This window comes from Amphiprion ocellaris, chromosome 14 (assembly GCF_022539595.1).
Source record: "Amphiprion ocellaris isolate individual 3 ecotype Okinawa chromosome 14, ASM2253959v1, whole genome shotgun sequence".
In the NCBI taxonomy this organism is placed as follows: Eukaryota; Metazoa; Chordata; class Actinopteri; family Pomacentridae; genus Amphiprion; species Amphiprion ocellaris.
Genome location: NC_072779.1, coordinates 30,040,224 through 30,058,481, shown reverse-complemented (window position 1 = coordinate 30,058,481; position 18,258 = coordinate 30,040,224). Strand labels below are relative to the sequence as shown.

General features: G+C 38.9%; 1 protein-coding gene across 2 annotated transcripts in view; it reads left to right on the top strand.

Annotated features, from left to right (window-relative positions):
* The window catches only part of doc2b (double C2-like domains, beta), a 203,995-nt gene that overhangs the window by 173,609 nt on the left and 12,128 nt on the right, over window positions 1-18,258 (top strand). For both annotated transcript variants that reach the window (XM_055017076.1, XM_055017075.1), the window contains one exon: window positions 13,665-13,822. In XM_055017076.1, the coding sequence (XP_054873051.1) occupies window positions 13,665-13,822 (158 nt within the window). The remainder of the gene's footprint in view (window positions 1-13,664; window positions 13,823-18,258) is intronic.

Below are 18,258 nucleotides of genomic sequence, written 5' to 3'. Positions count from 1 at the left end.
TCATGCAGCATCGTCACAGTATATTTACCACTTTACAGGTGAAACCACATGTTGATATGCAGACCTGTGCATGACAGAGAAACTGTTTGTGTGTTTTGGTCATTTCCTCGCTAACATTGTGACCAATCAGCCCTTTATCTAATGCCTGAGTCTCCCAGCCCCTGCTCTGGATCTGCCCCCAGCACTGGCACCAGTTTACAGCCTGCAGAGGCCTGAGCAGTGCGAGAGCCAGCAGCCTAATCTGGCAATGAATCTTGGATCAGTTTCTCAGTGCAATACATTTCTCTATTCCCTCAGCCCAGTTGGACGGCGCAAGGATTAACCGTAAGAGATGGACACAAATTTGCGGCTCACCCTGTTGCCGTTTTGAAAAATGGCAGGTTTTTGGATTGTGCTTTGTCTCATCGCATGTGTATAAACCTGAGTTTTGAAGCTGTCGATGTGCTGAATACCTGCGGACAGCGTTCATCGTTCCATCAGAAGTTCTGCGCCCACAATAAGACATGTTGATAATCTTGACGTTTATTGTCCCAGAGGATGGCACCTAGTCACAATGATCACACCTGATCATCCTCTTGAGCAGGACACACTTGAACTCAGAGATTTGTGTCTATCAGAGCTGAATGTGGAGCCAGAGAAGGTTAATATTCTTCTCACTGCACAAACAAACAGTATAAAGCTACAGTATTTACTTAAACCTGCAATAACTGGAGTTTTGGTGACTTGGGTGCAGCAGAATACACAATATAAACACTTTATTATATTTTTTGTGACAAACCTGTTAGCAAACAGCTGCTATGTAAACATCCAGTAGATACTGAGTGTTTCTGCAGGGTTTTCAGCCTCATATTGAATTTAAAATTTTGTCTTTTAGTCCATGAGAGAAAATATGACTCCATTGTGCTCCAGAGCTGAAACAATTGATGATTTCATGTCAACTAATCTCTAAATCGTTTCCAAACGAATCACAAGTTCTAGCATTTAGATGATTCAGAGTTTAGTTTGACAATAAAAAGAATTTTAATGTCAGCCTGAGTATTTTTTTGTGCTATGTTCTGATATTTTGCAGTCCAACCCATTAATCAGTGAACTGAGACAATGATCTCCACATTGATCACTTGTATTTTGTGAGTACCAGCTTGATGCTATCTTTGTCTAGCTGCATTTTGGTGCAGCAAATTCAACCTAAATTCAAACTAAGTGCTAAAAAACAGGAGATGAAAATAAGAATATTTTTGTAAACTTGTAAAAACAGTTTTGTGTGAATACCGACAACTACAACTTCCTTGACTTATCTAAATTATCAATGTTAGCTAACCTGCAGTTAACCATTTTTGATAGCATTTTCTTGTTTATTATTGTAGTTAAAAACTACCATAATTAGTAAATAGTTCAGTTTGTATGCTGGACTGTTGCCACATTCAACTAGATCAACAATGGATTTAAAAAAAAGAAAAACAGACCAAAGACACTCTTTTGGCAAATTATAGTCAACTAAACTCATAAATTACTCATAATTATCTGCAACATGGAGGCAAGATTGATCAGAACAGTAATAGTGAATGATTCTATGAACTTTTCTACACCTCAGACAGACTCATAGTTTTTAATCTGAAGCTAAAACATCTGTTGCACTGTTGAATCCTGAATGAATGAAAATTAATCATTTTTCCTTGAAAAATCTTATCTGCTTGCTAAAGTCATAAGAAATATATTTTTCTGTCAGATAACGTTTTTCTATTAGGAAGATTTTTCACATTAAAGAGTGTTTATGGTTGCTTTCCCTTATCATTACAATAACGACCAAAATGTGGTAACAGGAGGAGCCAAGTAACAATGAAAACACATTTTATTGCACTATGAGTTGCACTTTGAAAGAACTTTTAGTGCTGAAATCATAAATAAACTATGAACTTTTTCCCCTGCAGTCACCTTTAAAAACAAAATCTTAATTGTACCTGTAGTCATCTGTGTAAATCAGATAATTGGGAACTGTTAGTGGTGAATAAGATTTCATACCAAAGCATATCAGGAGGAGATTTCCAGTACTATAATAGCATTATGACTTTTGGGTTTTGTGCCCCAGTGGCACCTCCTGGCCACCTCTGATTCAGCCTCTGAGCACTAAAAACTATCTCACCTGGTTTTACCTCTTTTTTTCAGTTGGCACAGCTGTTGTCTGTGTTTGTATTACTTGAGAGTGAATGCCAGTGGCCTGTATGCCGTGGCCTCTTTTCATGTAAATTGTGTCTGATCCACTCACTGAAGTCAAAAAAATATATTTTTCTGTTAGAAAAAGTTTTTGTAATAGGAATTTTTTTCACATTAAAGCGTGTTTATGGTTTGGATTACTCCCTTATCATAAAAATAACTACCAAAATATAGTTACAGTGGGAGCCGAGTAACAATGAAAACACTTTTTTTTAACCTTAAGTCACACTTTGGCAGAACTTTTTGTGTTGAAATAATAAATGAACTATTAACTTTTTCCCTTAAAAAGCAAAATCTTAACTGTACCTATAGTCGCCTCTGCAAATCAGATAATTGGAAACCAGAAATGATAAGCAAAACTGCAAACCAAAGTATATCAGTATGAGATTTCCAATACAATAATAGCATTAGATTTTCATGGCACCTCCTGACCGCCCCCGGTTCAGCCTCTGAGCACTGAAAACCATCTCACCTGATTTTACCTCCTTTCTGCCTCCTTTGTCCTCTCTGTTTGTAATATTTGAAAGCGAATGCCAGCGCCCTGTATGCCACAGCCTCTTTTCTTGCATCAGCACAATAGTTGGCGCCTCACCATCCCCTCAGAGGTGCTGATCTGACCGATCCAACCAGGACATTGGCCAGAGATGTGTTTTGGCGCAGCTTCTTACTGCCTCGTATCCAGAACTACCCACGCATTGTTTCAAAGGGGGTCAGTCATGACATGTGGACACTAAAAAAATGACGTGCTCCTCCTAGGATGTCAAAATATTCTATAAAATATACGTAAAGACAGCTGCCCTTCCAATTTTATACGTCTTAAATCTGGAATTGATTATGAGCTCAGCCTCTGGCCCAGTCAAAGGAACACTCTCCATTATCCTGGGATATTATCAGACCTTTTTCTTAGTAATACCTCTGTTTCCCTGGTAACCCCCGAGGGACCGTGTAATACCTGGAAGCCAGTCTATACACTTGGAGTATTATTGTGCTGGGTTGCCACCTATGTGCTGCTTTGTTGTCCGTGCCTGTGGAGTTGAGGGAATAATGAAGTGAGTGCAGCGTGAGATGTATATTTCATTCTGTTGTTAAGCACCGTTCGGAGAGTGACGTTGAGACGGTCGCATCCGAGGTGTCCGGTTATACTGTGCATTAGATTCGATTAATGGACATCCTCTAGCCAATCATAATCGAGTTTTCCCCCAGGCAATGGTACAATTAGCTGGGAAATGTTAAGCAAACACTCCTGCTCAGCATTGTGTTTGCCTATGTAAATTGATTTTATGTTTGTGCAGATTAATGGAAAGAGGAAGAGGGGAGACATAGAAGGACTGGACGAGACCTCAAGTCTATTCAGAGTATAGAAGCCACTGACGACTGACAAATGATACTAGATGGCGATTAGGAGTTCATTTGTTCATTTGTTTGTATGTGCACATGAAAAATCTAGAAATGGGATGTTAGTCAGGCTAAAAGGATGAAAAGTGTAAGTGCCAAATTGCAAAAAAAAAAGACACTAAATCCTGTGAACATGTCTGGACTTGGCAGTTATGCTGACCTTGTTTCTATCCAGGCAGCCTGAGGTTCCTCTTCGTCTCAATGTCTTCATTCTTTTGGATTCAACCTCTTGTTGGTTTGTCACAGATTTCGAAAAAATGTATCCTGTTAACGAAGACGAGGACAGTGTCAGAAATCATCCACTCATTCCCTTCTTCCTTCTACCTATCTATGGTGAGATATGTAGGCAAAAGTACCACTTTCGGACTCTACTTGAGTCTCGGTGCAATTACTTACGTTTCAGATCGATGTTGGCCTCGTTATCGAACCGACCAGTGTTTTTGTGATAAATTCATATAATGCTAAGCATATTTTCAAAATTACTAAATTAAAAAAACATTTCCTTTGTTTGTGTTGTGATACATCGCTCTGTATCCATTAAACACATTAATACAAAGTTGTTCTGTTTAATTTTAAGATTTTTGCACCACAACTCATGGATTTGTCTTGTGCCTGTTGTTATTTCGGCAAGTTACGAATATAGAAAAGATATATTGCTTAGAAAATACGTCTTAACACTATAAAGTACATCTTAACACTATAAAATACATCTTAACACTTTAAAATACTACTTAACACTATAAAATATGTCTGAACACTATAAACAGGAAAAGCACTCAGAGAACGCTGTACTCCACCGAGGATGCTCAGCTGTTGTATCATATCCGACGGCTGAAAATTTGAAAAAAATTTGTGGCAGAAATCACAGCAACATAGAATGTGGCCATTTAATACCCACAAAACACAATGACCTTGCGCTGAGCACAGGCGTGTGTTATTCATGTGTACATTATGTACGGATACTGAATCGCATGACCTAAATATGTAGCGGGCGGTGGGAATTGATGGGACTTGGAAACACCCCCACAATTTAATCAACTGTTTCTTGTATCATTTCCGACAAATAAGTCCCAATAAGTCCACAGCAGTCGATTTGTAGCAGGATCGCAATCGTGTGATCGTCAACTGGCAGCGGGCGTAGTGTTCACTTGTCATAGTTACAGTAGCGTTGTTCCACTATCTTGCAATGATACAGAAATCTTTAATAAATCCAGACTACAAGCCGCATCACCGCCAAAATCTAATCACTTGGTCCTTGTGTCATCATCCAAATCCGTTAGTTTGTTTTTGAATAATGTTGCAAACAGACAGACAGACAGACAAACGTATGCCGACCGTCACATAACTCTGCCGTTCCTTGGCGGTGTAATAAAATATGTCTTAACGCTTTAAAACAGCTATCAAAGATCTGTGGAAATACCACCAGTCCTCAGTTAGTTCTTACATCCATCTACCATTCTTCTTTGCCAATGCATGATGGTACATATTGTTGATTACTGAACATCGTCTGTACACTCCTTCTCATGGTGCATTGTGGGATACTTTGTGTGCACTATATAGGGTGCAACTATTTCCACCTAACATTCAGACAGCACTACAAAATAAGATAAGATAAACTTTATTGATCCCACACCAGGGAGATTTACAGCAGCTGATGAAGCATAAAAGAAGCAGGACAAGAATAACAGTACAATAAGGCTAAAAAAAAAAAAAATAAAGACATAACAGAGACAATATACCAGGCATGATGAATCTACAGATGGATATGTACACATAAGACTGGATGAATTTACATACTATGTGAAGGCATGGCATGGAGGATAATGTATCCACAATTCTGTCATTGCAGTCAAAAGTATTGTTGGGGAGGGAAAGACCAAGATGCATTTTTTAGTGTTAAGACATATTTTATACTGTTAAGATGTATTTCAAAGCGTTAAGACATATTTTAAAGTGTCAAAACATATTTTATACTGTTAAGATGTATTTCAAAATGTTAAGACATATTTTATGGTTTTGAGATGTATTTTAAAACGTTAAGAATATTTCTTAAAGATGATGCTACCACACATGAGGAGCTGTAACAGAACATGGTGATGTCTTGTTTATTGATCTGAAAGAGCTGTAGGAGAGAGCACAGTGTTACATTCTGTTGTTGGGTTGCATGAAAGTGGCAAATAACCCATCTAGCACACTATTTAGCGTGTAGTGAGTGATTTCCGACACCGACAGGGACTACAGTGAGATGTCCTAAACATGTATGTACAACAGAAGATGACACACGACTAAATGGATTTGACAGTGAACCGACACGGCGCCTGCAACTTGTTGCCTTGCCAGATTAAATGGATGCCGAGCCCACAAGTCCAGTGAGATGTCTTGTAAAAGTCATCTGTGATTCATGTAGAGGGAGTCAGTTCCCTGGAGATATCTGATTAGTACCCTGCTGTGGACGCTGCTGGACAGATTGCTCGGCTCAGACTTGTGCAGAACAAGACTGTGGTGGAGACAGAAGCCTGTGTCTGCAGAGGCTTCTCTTTAGGCCTGTTTTTCCTCCTCGTTTTATTGTTTTTATATTGTTTCTGAATGTGTTTCTGCACGTCTGTGTTTGAAGGAGAAATCATATGAGGACATGGTGTTTTGAAATGGCAGCTTGCAGTACACCAAATCAAAGCTGGTCGATCATTTGCATTAACAAGCCACAAACTCCACAATACTCAGACTTTTTTGGCGTTTCTCAGGATTCATTTTTCCATCTGCTTTGTACCAGCTGTTACAGGGCAGCATAAATTAATAGAAAACCTACAATAACAACGATAACCTGAACTAATGAGGGTTTTTTTTACCACCTCAGGTCAGCAGGAAGAAGTTGCCCCGACATACTTTCACATTTTAAGCTTATAAAGTGAACTTGTTTGCAAACGGTTGCTTATTAACACATCCAGCAATTATGGAGCAACATTTGGAGTCCTGTTTGTTCCCACCAGGCTTTGCCCTCCTTTAGCTCTGCTTTTTACCAACTCCTGGGGGAAATATGTGGCTCTTTATCTGCCAGATTCTCCACTATGTTCACCAGCTAGTCTCTGTGTGTGGCAGATGAAAAAGCTCTATAAACAGTGGGGTTGTTATACAGCTTTTTCACTGAAAAGCTGCTGGCAGGACGACTCAAACTGTGTCCTGTCAAAAAGGTCAAGTGTTGCTCTTTGGATTACCCATTTTTAATCCATTAAAGGTCTCGTATTGTACCCCTTTTCAGAAAATTAATGAAAGTCTCACATGTCCCCAGAATGTGTTTTTTAAAGATTTTAGCTCAAAATACTGCAAATATGGTTAATTTAACCATGACTGTATAACTCCTGGCTTTCGTCCTTGTCTAAATGGGCTGTTTCAGTGTCTGTAGATTTAATTATAGCAGAGGTGCTGCTGTGTCTGTCCCCTTCAGGAAGAAGACTCTCTTTGCATCTGTGTTTGACAGCATATAGAAAAAACCTCATGGTAGCTGACACATGAGGACTTTCTATCTCTTTTAACTTTCTCTCTGAGTGATTATTCTTCATGGGATTATTGCTGAATTCGCAGCACAGAAATAATTTTTAGCCTGTGTTTGGTGAGTTTGTCAGATGACATTGCGGTTGTAAAGTCAGTATTTTAGCGGTGCAGAGCAGCACTTTGGAAAATGGCTCTGAAGTGGCTGCTGGTTAGTCTTAAAGGGCTGCATTTCAGCCACTATTTCATCCTCTTTGTGTTGTCTGACAACAAAAACAGAAGATATGTAAAAATAATGTAAATGCGCTTCATCAGAAATTATTCTATGTTAAAATTCAGTATATGTGAGCACAGAGAGCAAGAGAGAAGCAACAGCAGCTAATGTTGAAGCATAGCAGGCGACATGAAAACACATTAACCCAACCAGTCTTTGGTCATTGGTCTGACCTGTGGGCTTATGACCAAAGCTAAAGGAGGTCACATTACTTCCACAGCATGCTAACACTAAGGATTTTCCAATTGTTGTGGTAACATTGTCATCAATAACAAAAATAATCCACTGGATCTGCAGTTCTTAAGATGTTGGGAGTGCGTGAAGACTATTGTGTTCGCTTTTGCAAACAACAGTTGGTGCATTTTGCTGGTAGCTAAGACATTCTAGAGTTTAGCACAAGCAGCTCTAGAAAGAAAATAAACCTGTTGGACTGTGAGGCTGCTGCTCATTCTGAATGGTTCACCTGGAAGCAATGAGGCAGTAAATAATCAGAATTATGTGAAGTTTTAGCAAGACAGCTGTTGGTCTCTCAGTGGGAACTTAAGAGCTCAGAAAGGTTCTTACCCGTAAAGCTCATTTTCCATAGATGGGAAGCAATTTTTATTCGGAGTCAGAAATGTTCACACCTTCAGCCACATTTGGTTGTTAACATACAGACAGAATGTTTGTTGTTTGTTTGTTTTTCACAGAGGGATCCATCACTGTTGCAAATGTACAATTCTCAGTTTCAAATTCTTCTTGTCTATGCCAAATTTTGATTTATTGTGAATTTTCATTTGATCAATAAGTTGAAAATGACATAAACCAGTGACAAAAAATTGTAAGACATTGCATTTGACATGTTGATGGTAATTCTTTGCTAGTTATATGTACTTTCTTTGTGCGTTTGTTTTACTTAAAATACCATGTCCCAAATAATCCACATCAATTCTCAAAATTTAAGGGCAAAGCCTTTATTTGCCACCAGACCAATTAAACAGTTATAATTGCTAGACAGCTTTCTGCATGTTGCCATTGGGATTGTGTTCCACTCTCGTGATAATCTCCAGGTCTTTGGGGTTAAAAAGCTTCCTTGGCCTCACTCTGGACTTTGGCTTAATCACTCCAAACTGTTGATATTATGTTTTTCAACCACTTTAGCTGTATGTCTCCTCTTGTTGGATGGTCCAATGCTGCTGAAGGTCACATTTTTCTGCAGCCTTCCTGATGTTTTCCGCCTGAACATGAATGTATTCTGTTTTTTTTTCATGATGCCACTTAGTTTGACAAGCTGACATTTCCACCACTATACTTGACCGTGAGGATGGTGTTCTTTTTGTTGAATGTTTCTTCTTTCTTTCACCAAACAAAAGTCACATTTCTATTTCCAAAAACTAAATTTTTGTCTCATCCATCTGCAAAACTGATGACCAAAAGCTTTCTTCTTTGTCGGAGTGAGTTTTTGTAAAGGCTACAAAAACTTTTCTGTGTCTTTTTGAATTCTTCAGGATGGCCTTGGTGGTGATCCTTGGATCCTACTTGGAAATCCTTGTACTTTTTTGATTTAACTTTGCAATGTGGCCACTGGCACTTGAAAACACTTAAATATGGTTTTGTATCCCTAACATCTTGTCTGAAGCCACAATACAGCAACCAGACATCCTCCCTAAGCTCTTTCCTTTTAACGATTAACTAGTAATTGACTAGTGAACAGTGTCATCAGCTGTTCTCGGTTTATACTGTATAAGGACACTTACCGGGACCATTCAGAGTGGCATAAAATCAGCATTTTCTTTAAAAATTCAGGCAAGTGAAGGAGCATAAATACTGAATGTCTTCCCATTTTCTGTCACTTTTTGATGTAATTTCCAGCAAGAAGAAACCTACCAGTAAAATCAAAGATCACTATAAATCACAATTTGGCATGGATATGAATAATTCTGGGCTGAACTTTGCATTTGATTGAAGAAACAAAGTAAAGAAAGAGCTATACATCTCCTAGTTTAACTTTATAGCTTACCTCCAGTGTGAAATAATGGGCAGTTTATCATAAATGAGTGAGGCAGAATGAGGCAGAAAAATCTAATGAATATCAATTTGAAATGGCACAAACCAAATTGAAAGAACTCCGTGTTAATGCCCACATTTTCTTCTTGTTAAGTTGTTAAGCCTCCGTGCATTTGCTCCGCTGATATGGATGGCCTTATCCCATATATGCAGTTAAAAATAAATGCTGAGGTACGGGAAAACCCAGCACATTCACGCAATGAAGAAAAGCAGCAGTGCTGCTGGTAAATTGCATTTGTAAGTCATTGGGTGTAGCACTGTGAAAAAAAAATAAAGTTCAAGTTATGTTCCTGGGCCGTATTTCTGTTGTTTTTATACACTAAAATATGTATTTTTCTCTCCAGAGAGCCTGAAGTATTTGTGTTCTTTGGAGCACCAAGAGAATGACAAAAACATAATGATATGTTTTGTTACTGATTAGATTTTATCACAAACAACTAATGGATGGATGGATGGATGGACGGACGGACAGACAGATGGACGGATGGACAGACAGATGATGTTGGATGGACAGATGATGGATGATGGATGGATGGATGGATGGATGATGGATGGATGGATGGATGGACATATGGATGTAGGATGGATGGATGGATGGATGGATGGATGGATGGATGGATGGATGGACGGACGGACAGACAGACGGACGGATGGACAGACAGATGATGTTGGATGGACAGATGATGGATGGATGGATGGATGAGTGGATAGATGGACAGACAGATGGATGGATGGATGGATGGATGGATGGATGGATGGATGGATGGATGGATGGATGGATCAAGCGAAATCACATAGATTTAAGATTTAGATGAATGTCAGGAAACGTCTACTTCACCAGTGACTCACTTGACCAGTTGATGGTTGATCTGAGGGTTGGTTTTAGCTTCAGCAGGGAGTAAATTAATCAACAACTAACCAATCAGTCAGTCTTTCTAGGCTACATTTATAAACAAAAACATGCATATTGTTGCGAATTAGTGTAGAAATATCAGACTAAACCGCATTTGTGCCTGCAATGTTTCTTCTCATACACATCAGTGCCTGACTTATTATAACTCGATATTAATCATTTCAAAAAAGACAAAGATCCCTTATTTGTTGCAACACATAATTTTAGAGTTGTTTACAGTAAAATCCAGTCAGTAACAAAACATATGAGTTTCAGCAGGGCTATTCTTCCAACAAAGCCCATCTTCTAGAAATTATATTTATTTGCAGCTAATTTGCATCATGAAAGGCAATACCGCCCCGATTATGTTTCTTATTAATTTAATGAGGAAATGATGTGCATTAACAATGTCTGGCAAGTTGCAAAGATGATTGATCCTGAATGTACCAGTACAATGAGCATTGGCAGCCTGATTTATTCATTATATGGTCTCACAAAGTAATTTGTTTTTCTTTTATAGAGAAATTATTGACATTATCTGGAAAGGTTTTATTCAGCACCAAAGGAAACTCACTAGCAACACAAAGATAAGAAACTGAAAATAATGAATACATTTAAGTTTTGTTTATTTGGGTTTCATTTACTCATGCATAATAGACACTTTTCTTTGTCAAATGGTCAGAAATAACAAAAAATAAATAAGATTTATGTCAAATAAAAACTCATTGACTTCACTGCATGTGGCTCAGTCAGGTTTATTGTCTAGTGCAGTTACCCCCCAAACGATCATTCTGAGCCAGGAAGGTCAAGGAATTGTCATGGTCCGGTTTAATACTGAATTAAAGATATTGAATTATTTGTGCAGGTGTTGTGCCAGACTAGGGTTGTATGATTTACTACCTGATCTAAACCTTAACTATGGTTATGAGCTCTGCGATTTCTACTGAAATTAGAATAAATGAGATTGTGGATACAAGCGGCCAAAATGAATTTCTTGCATAGGGTGGAGATAAAGTGAGGAGTTTGTACATCTGTAGGGAGCTCAGAGTAGAGCCACTGCTTCTTCACACGGAAAGGAACCAGAGGTGGTTCAGGCATCTGATTCTTATGCCTTCAGGGCAACTTCCTTTGGAGGGTTTTAGGGCAAGTCCAACTAGAAAGGGATTTAGAACTCACTGAGAGATTACACAGCTCATCTGGCCTGGGAACACCTCAGGATCATCCAGGAGGAAGTGGATGGATGGATGGATGGATGGATGGATGGATGGATGGATGGATGGATGGATGGATGGATGGATGGATGGATGGATGGATGGATGGATGGTGGACTATTACTTAACCTAACATTTTTTGTTGCCTAAGCCAAACCACAGACTGAACTCAGGATCTGAACCCCGTCACAGAAGCTCTAAACATAATCCAGTTAGCGATTAGATTTGACACCACAATATATCAATTCAGAAGAACAATATTGTACAACAGAAGAATTTCTTGAAGATAAGGTTGTCTAGGTGACCTCTTTTCTGTGTGCTTTGACTTGGATCTCTATTTGATCTCCAGGGATCTCCATTTCATTCTCCTTGGAAGTACCTGTGACGATAAACAGTAATTGCTGGTGGGTTTTTTGAACCTCACTTCCCAGAGAACAGTGCTACCTGAGTGATGTTGTCAGTCAGATGAGCTGAAGAGCGAGTCATTAGCTTTGCCTCCCCTCTCTAGCAGAAAAAGAACTGCTGGGTGATGGAACATGCGTCACTCATTGTGATTCTTACATGGATATGTTGCCACAGATGCCCGGTTCATAATAGTATAAAAACAAGGACTCCAATTTCATCAGGCTCATCGGCTCAGTCGTGGTACCTCATTTGGTGATAGTGACCTTGAAATTGCCACTTTTAATAAGAAAATAGAATAAATTAGACTCAACAAATATACACAAAATGATGAGTCAACACAGAACAAAGGAGACCCGTGTTTCCTCTTAAGTTGTTTCTTGCATGAACATGTTTTGTAGCCGAGAGGTATTTTGCTGCTTTCTCCTAAGATGTAAGGAATTAGTGGGCTGGAGTGTTTATGAACATACAGTATCATAGCACAGAGGCTCCACTTATTCTATAATGGCTGTCAATCAATATGCTTTTTGCAGAGCCAGTATTGATTGTTTGTAATCAAGGAGGCCGATAACCGATTTTCATTGGCGGTACGGATGAAAATCTTGGTGCCAAAATTTAGAATAAACTCTAACACCTAACCATGTGACCTGCCTTTATTTATGTTTAACTGAAAGTGAAAGAGGACTTCTCAGCGTTTATCCTTTGTTGTTATTAGGCTATGACTTGTGACGTGGATTACAGGTCAAGAGAGCCATTAGAACCAAAGCAGCACAAATAGGAATTTATTTAATTTATCAGGACAAAAATGCTGAAGATCTGATCCAATGATGAGCTGGGTGGATAATCGGCCAATCCCTTATTCCATAACACTTGTTGCATAAAATGATGTAGTGCATCTCTTTTTTAACAGCCTGCAGAACACATTGAAAACAACCTGCCTTCTCTCTGTAGCCAAGTTTCTAAGCATCTAGTGGACCCATTTCAGTGACTAAGCTGTGGTCACTGTGTTATTTATTTTCTCTGTGTTGTCCAGGGTGAGAAAAGGTCTAACTTTGCTACTATTTTTGAGGCCTAATGTGAAACTGACAAATTGTGTGCCATGTATGGACTAAGGCGACTGAGAGTCAGTGGGACTGAAGTTATCCGGCATGACTAATGCTGCAGCCTGTGAGGGAAGCTGACGGTTTCAGATGACACATTCATACACACAAGTTATGTGTGTGTTTCCATCCATATTTAAACTGCGCATCTTATATTCTTGAGACCGTCTGTTTAAATAAAGAGCTAAAATAAAAAACGCCACGGTTAATGTGATGTTTGATTGAATTCTCTTGACAGGATGCTAAGTTATGCTCATCAGGGGAAGTGCAAGGTGTGTCTGGAATGAAAACAGGCACAGTTTTCAGGTCGTGTGTCAGTTCAGATGCTGTTCTCATCTCTAAAGAACGTGGCAAATTGATGTTGATGAGGCCATTAATTCATCATCTACAGCGGAGATGGCACCAATCAGCCAATCAGTGTTTGGCTGATTTTGAAGACACACAACTGTCAAGATGGCAAATGTTATAGCTGCTGTACACATTTTATGACTTCCTGGTGATTTTGTTGTCTACATGGAGTGATGTGATGATGATCGTCCGGGCATGAAGGGACTACTGACTGGCAGCCGATGTGGCATAAATACCTGAATATCACAGTCTATACAAGGAAATCTGGTTATATTTCTTCAATCTTTTCTTCCCTGCAGGTCAACAAGACTGAAGACAAGTCTCTGGAGGAACGTGGACGCATCATGATTTCTCTGAAGTACAACACCCAGAAGTCTTGCCTGGTAGTGGGCATCATACGCTGCGCTCACCTCGCCGCCATGGACGCCAACGGCTTCTCCGACCCCTATGTCAAAACGTCAGTATGCAAACACACCCACACAGAAACAGGCTGTTGTAATATGCGTAGCAGCGAATTTCAGAGGGTAAAAAAACACAATTACCCTTGAAACAATGAAGATCATTTTCATCATCAATCCATTATAATCAGGTAATCAAGTTAATCCCTCAATATGGAGGAACATCTGATGATGCATAAGTAGTTAAACAATCAAACAGGTGGACCAGGTTAGTCAAACTTGTTTGGAAAAGGAGACAAAGGCAAAATGTGTATTTTTCACCCAAAAAAAATTCTAAAACTGACTTTGCAATTGATGAATATTACAGACCTTTTGAGTGCTTTCGATGATCTGGATAAAAGTGCTTTCTTCGACACATCTGATTACAGATATTGTTCCAGATCTGACCACTTACTTTGGGTAATGAGGTGTAATCAAAGCCAATAAAAATGATGCAAAAGTCTATGACAACTGAATTTAAGCAGCTATAACTCACCTTTCATGTAGAGTGGTCTTAAAAATGCATACTTTTAAGGCTTAGTACAATTTAAATGGGTAAGTTATATAAAAAATTACCCTCCATACAGTTATCATGGACAGAGCAACTAGCTATAGAGACCAAAACCATTTTTGTACCAGACTGTAAACATGTTTATTTCTGCTGTAAAGTTGAGCATTTTAACATGGAGGTCAATGGGGATTGGCTCACTTTTGGAAACCGCTTCAAGTGGGCATTCAAGGTACTGCAGTTTTGCTATTTCTACATTAATCTGATTCACTGGGTGTAGACTTTAGGTATAATTCTGTCACTGGCCACACGTTTCATATAACTTTCACCCATCCTTTGTTCAAAATCATCCCCTTCACTACAGGAAACAACCAACAACAACCTCCAGGCAGCAACCTAACACATCAACATTTTTGCACAGGATTTGGATTGTGCAGTAAGGCAGCCATGGTAGTTTTTCCAATGCATTAACCACTTTAATGACAATGCTAACCCCCTTGAATGTAAAAGTTAAAGTAAAACAGTCATTATTTTAATGGGCCACCATTGCTGTATCCTGGGCTTAGCTCTACCCAGTGCAATTGTGATCAATTTAAAGAAATACAAACAGACCAGACCATTTTCCCCCCATGGCAGAATGATAATGAGGTGTAGCCAGATCATTTTGTAGTGCAGAATGATCCATTTATGTGAGATTAATTACACGTTGGCTTAATCTTTTTAGTTCCAGAGGTTGCCACTTGGTCCAATAGAGTTGTCAGTACGTGCAAGACAAATGTTCTGTTTGTGTTTATATTTGCAGGCTTCCTCTATAGTTCTCTATAAGTCCTACTGTTTTATAGTTCCTAACAGGAAACCATGTTTTGGGGTTCTCATCCTCTTTCAAACTGTTTGAAAACTAGGTAGAATGGCTCCTCAGTGTCGTCTCAGAACATCTGTTGCATCTGTTCCTCTGATTGTATGTTTTAGGTCCTGGTGATGCTGCAGAATGAATCTGAGATCGAATGTTTCCCTGAAGTTTTTGTTGTGATAGAAATAAATCTAAACATACAGAGTCTCCAGAGCAACACTGTATGCAATGGAGTTCTTATTAAAAGAGAGAAAAGGAATTAAATATGAACACAAGATGATGTAAATTGTGTGTTTTAAAAAGGAACAAACCATTTTCATTTCAAGTTAGGTACCTGGCAGTATGGAGACTCAAACTGTCCAGTGTTAAAAAAGGACATTATGAAGCAAATAATCATATAAAACCAGTTTAAGTTGACGTCATAAAGACTTTTATTTGTCGAATAACTGACCAAACTCCGCAGAGCTAAAAAGCTGGACCTCAGGATATTTGGGCATTTTTATCCAAAAAGATTAATCAGTTAATCAACTTTTTTTCATCCTTCTTCTTCTCAGAATAACAGATTGGTGATGCAGACTCCAGTGCTTTTCTCCAGCCATTGTTTTATTTCACAATGAAACTTTCATAACAAAATCACAACAGGGACTCCACTTCTGTCATTTGTGTCCTGTGAATTTAGACCAAAAGCAACAGGCAGTCACATAACAAGACTTAAAAAGTGGAATCAGGAAATAATTGGGTTGAAGTGGTTTTATGGAACAGAAAACAAACTTTAAAAATGACACTTGACACCGATGACACAAAAGAAATGCAAAAAGGAAGCAGGGTGAACTAACATTTCCCTATTGTGAGATTAAATTTAACTGTTTTCTGACACATACAAAACATGATGATATAATTTGTTGTTTATGCAGTTAATTTGGAAATTTCTGCTTCTACATATGAAATTGAAATAGGAAGAATTTAACTTGGTTTTGGACAATTTCATACATTACATACCTTATGATTTTAGAAGAGGACAGTTCAGAGGGTCACCAATACCTTCATCAGCTATTGGCCTCCAGGTGTTGTGAATATATTTACACATTTATTGGCAAGTTGGCCTTCAGTTGAACTATCACCACAATCCTTAAGCTCACAGAAAATCAGAATGTGCACAATAACAACCAAAGATTTGTACATTCAAGGAGGTGCGTGAAATAGAAACACGGATTAACTTCAGCAACCTGTCGATCCTCCAAACACCGGATGCTCGCAGTAATGCTATTTTTAGTTGATGTGCTACCACAGTGTAGAAGTGCCGAAATGGATTAGCTGGCAGCGCTGATGGTTTAGCAGAAACGAGGTAGACTAACCGTGATTATCAGCAGCATGAAAGACACAGCACAAGAGGCCATCCGCAGGGCTGCAATTTGAAGGAGAGTCCTATTTATCACACCTGAACATTTCCCAAGTCTTTCATCTGGCTGAGCAATGAAAGCGCAATTAATTTCCGACTCTGCTGTGCACACCTCGAGAACAAAAGCGTTTCGGAGGAGAGGGGCTGGCGACAATTTTCCAAGAGTCTGAAGTTGAGAAAATCTCCCTGAAGCTTGAAGGACACGTTGCCGGTAATAGAGTTACCGACTGGCTCACGTGAGGCGGAGGAGTGGGGGTCGGTAAAGGAAATGTTTACTCTGTCAGACAAACAGGGCTGAACCATTTCTCTCCTCTGTCAGTGGCTGATGTCAAGTGAGAGTCTATCTGAAGCAGGATTTTAGTTCAGGGACCACATTCAGCCCAATTTGATCTTAAGTGGGCCGGACCAGTATAATCAGAGCATAATAACCCATAAATAATGACTCCAAATTTGTCCTTTGTTTTAGTGCAAAACGCATTCTGAAAATGTTCACATTTAATGAATTATCTTTTCACAAAACAGCATGAAATTTCTTAAGAAAAATGTGTTCAATTTCAAAAACCTTATGCCTCAGTTTATCAGTTGTGTATTACAACTTTGAGATCACAGTGTCGACAAAGGCACAAAACATTTAGTCACAGGTATCTGGAACTGAACGATATAGTATTTTACTTTATCATCAAAATGACATAAGTCACACAAAAAAGACAACAAAACAGCAAAAGCAGGTGAAAATATTTCAAAAACGAGACACTAAGCGACAAAAAAATGGACAAACAACACAAGCGAGACAAAAAAGACACAAAACGACAAAAACGAGACAACAAATGAATAAAGCCAAATACGAAAAGACAAAAATATGACAAAAAATACAAAGAAGACAAAAAGGAAACAACGAGAAACAAAACGACAGAAACGTGACAAAAAAACAAGACAAAAAACAACAAAAACAAGACAAAAAATCTTACAAAAATGAGGCACAAAATTACAAAAGAACAATGACCAGTCTATTATTTTACTCTATGATCAAAACAACTTGTCAATGTCTAGAAATTGTTTAAAATGTATAGTTTTACAGATTTACAATTTGCAGTTAATGTCTTCTCTGTAATTTTCACTCTTTCCAAAGTCGTCCCACAGGCCGAATTGGACGCTCTGGCGGGCAGATTTTGGCCCACGGGCCGCATGTTTGACACCCCTGATCTGCAGCATCAAGTCGCAGCTGTTACCTGAACAATAAATTTGTCACTCCATTGTAATGGCAGCAAATGCATGCGCTGTGTGGATTTAATTCGTTTTAGTCGACATGACGAATGAGTAAACGCCCTCCTTTAACGACTCTTCGCTCTAATGAAGTATGTTTCATTAAGCTTAAAGACGTAGTATCTTTAAATTGCACAGCTGTTGAATGAAATAGCAGCAGCAACAAGTAACATTTAAAGTCATCGTGTTGCACAACAGCAGCGTTTGCATCCCAACTTTCACCCTCAGATTGCTTTGCCTGTGGGCCAGTAGTCCCATTACACGACAACAATTACGTTCGCTGCAATGTCCTCATCAACAACAATTTCAGCTCCCACTCCTCCCTGGGGGGGATGTTCATGAGCATGAGCAATAACCCACTTATCCTCCCTTTAAGTCTATCTGTTACCTCAGGAAATGGAAGTCTGTGTGCGTCCAGCGAGCAAGACGGGAATGT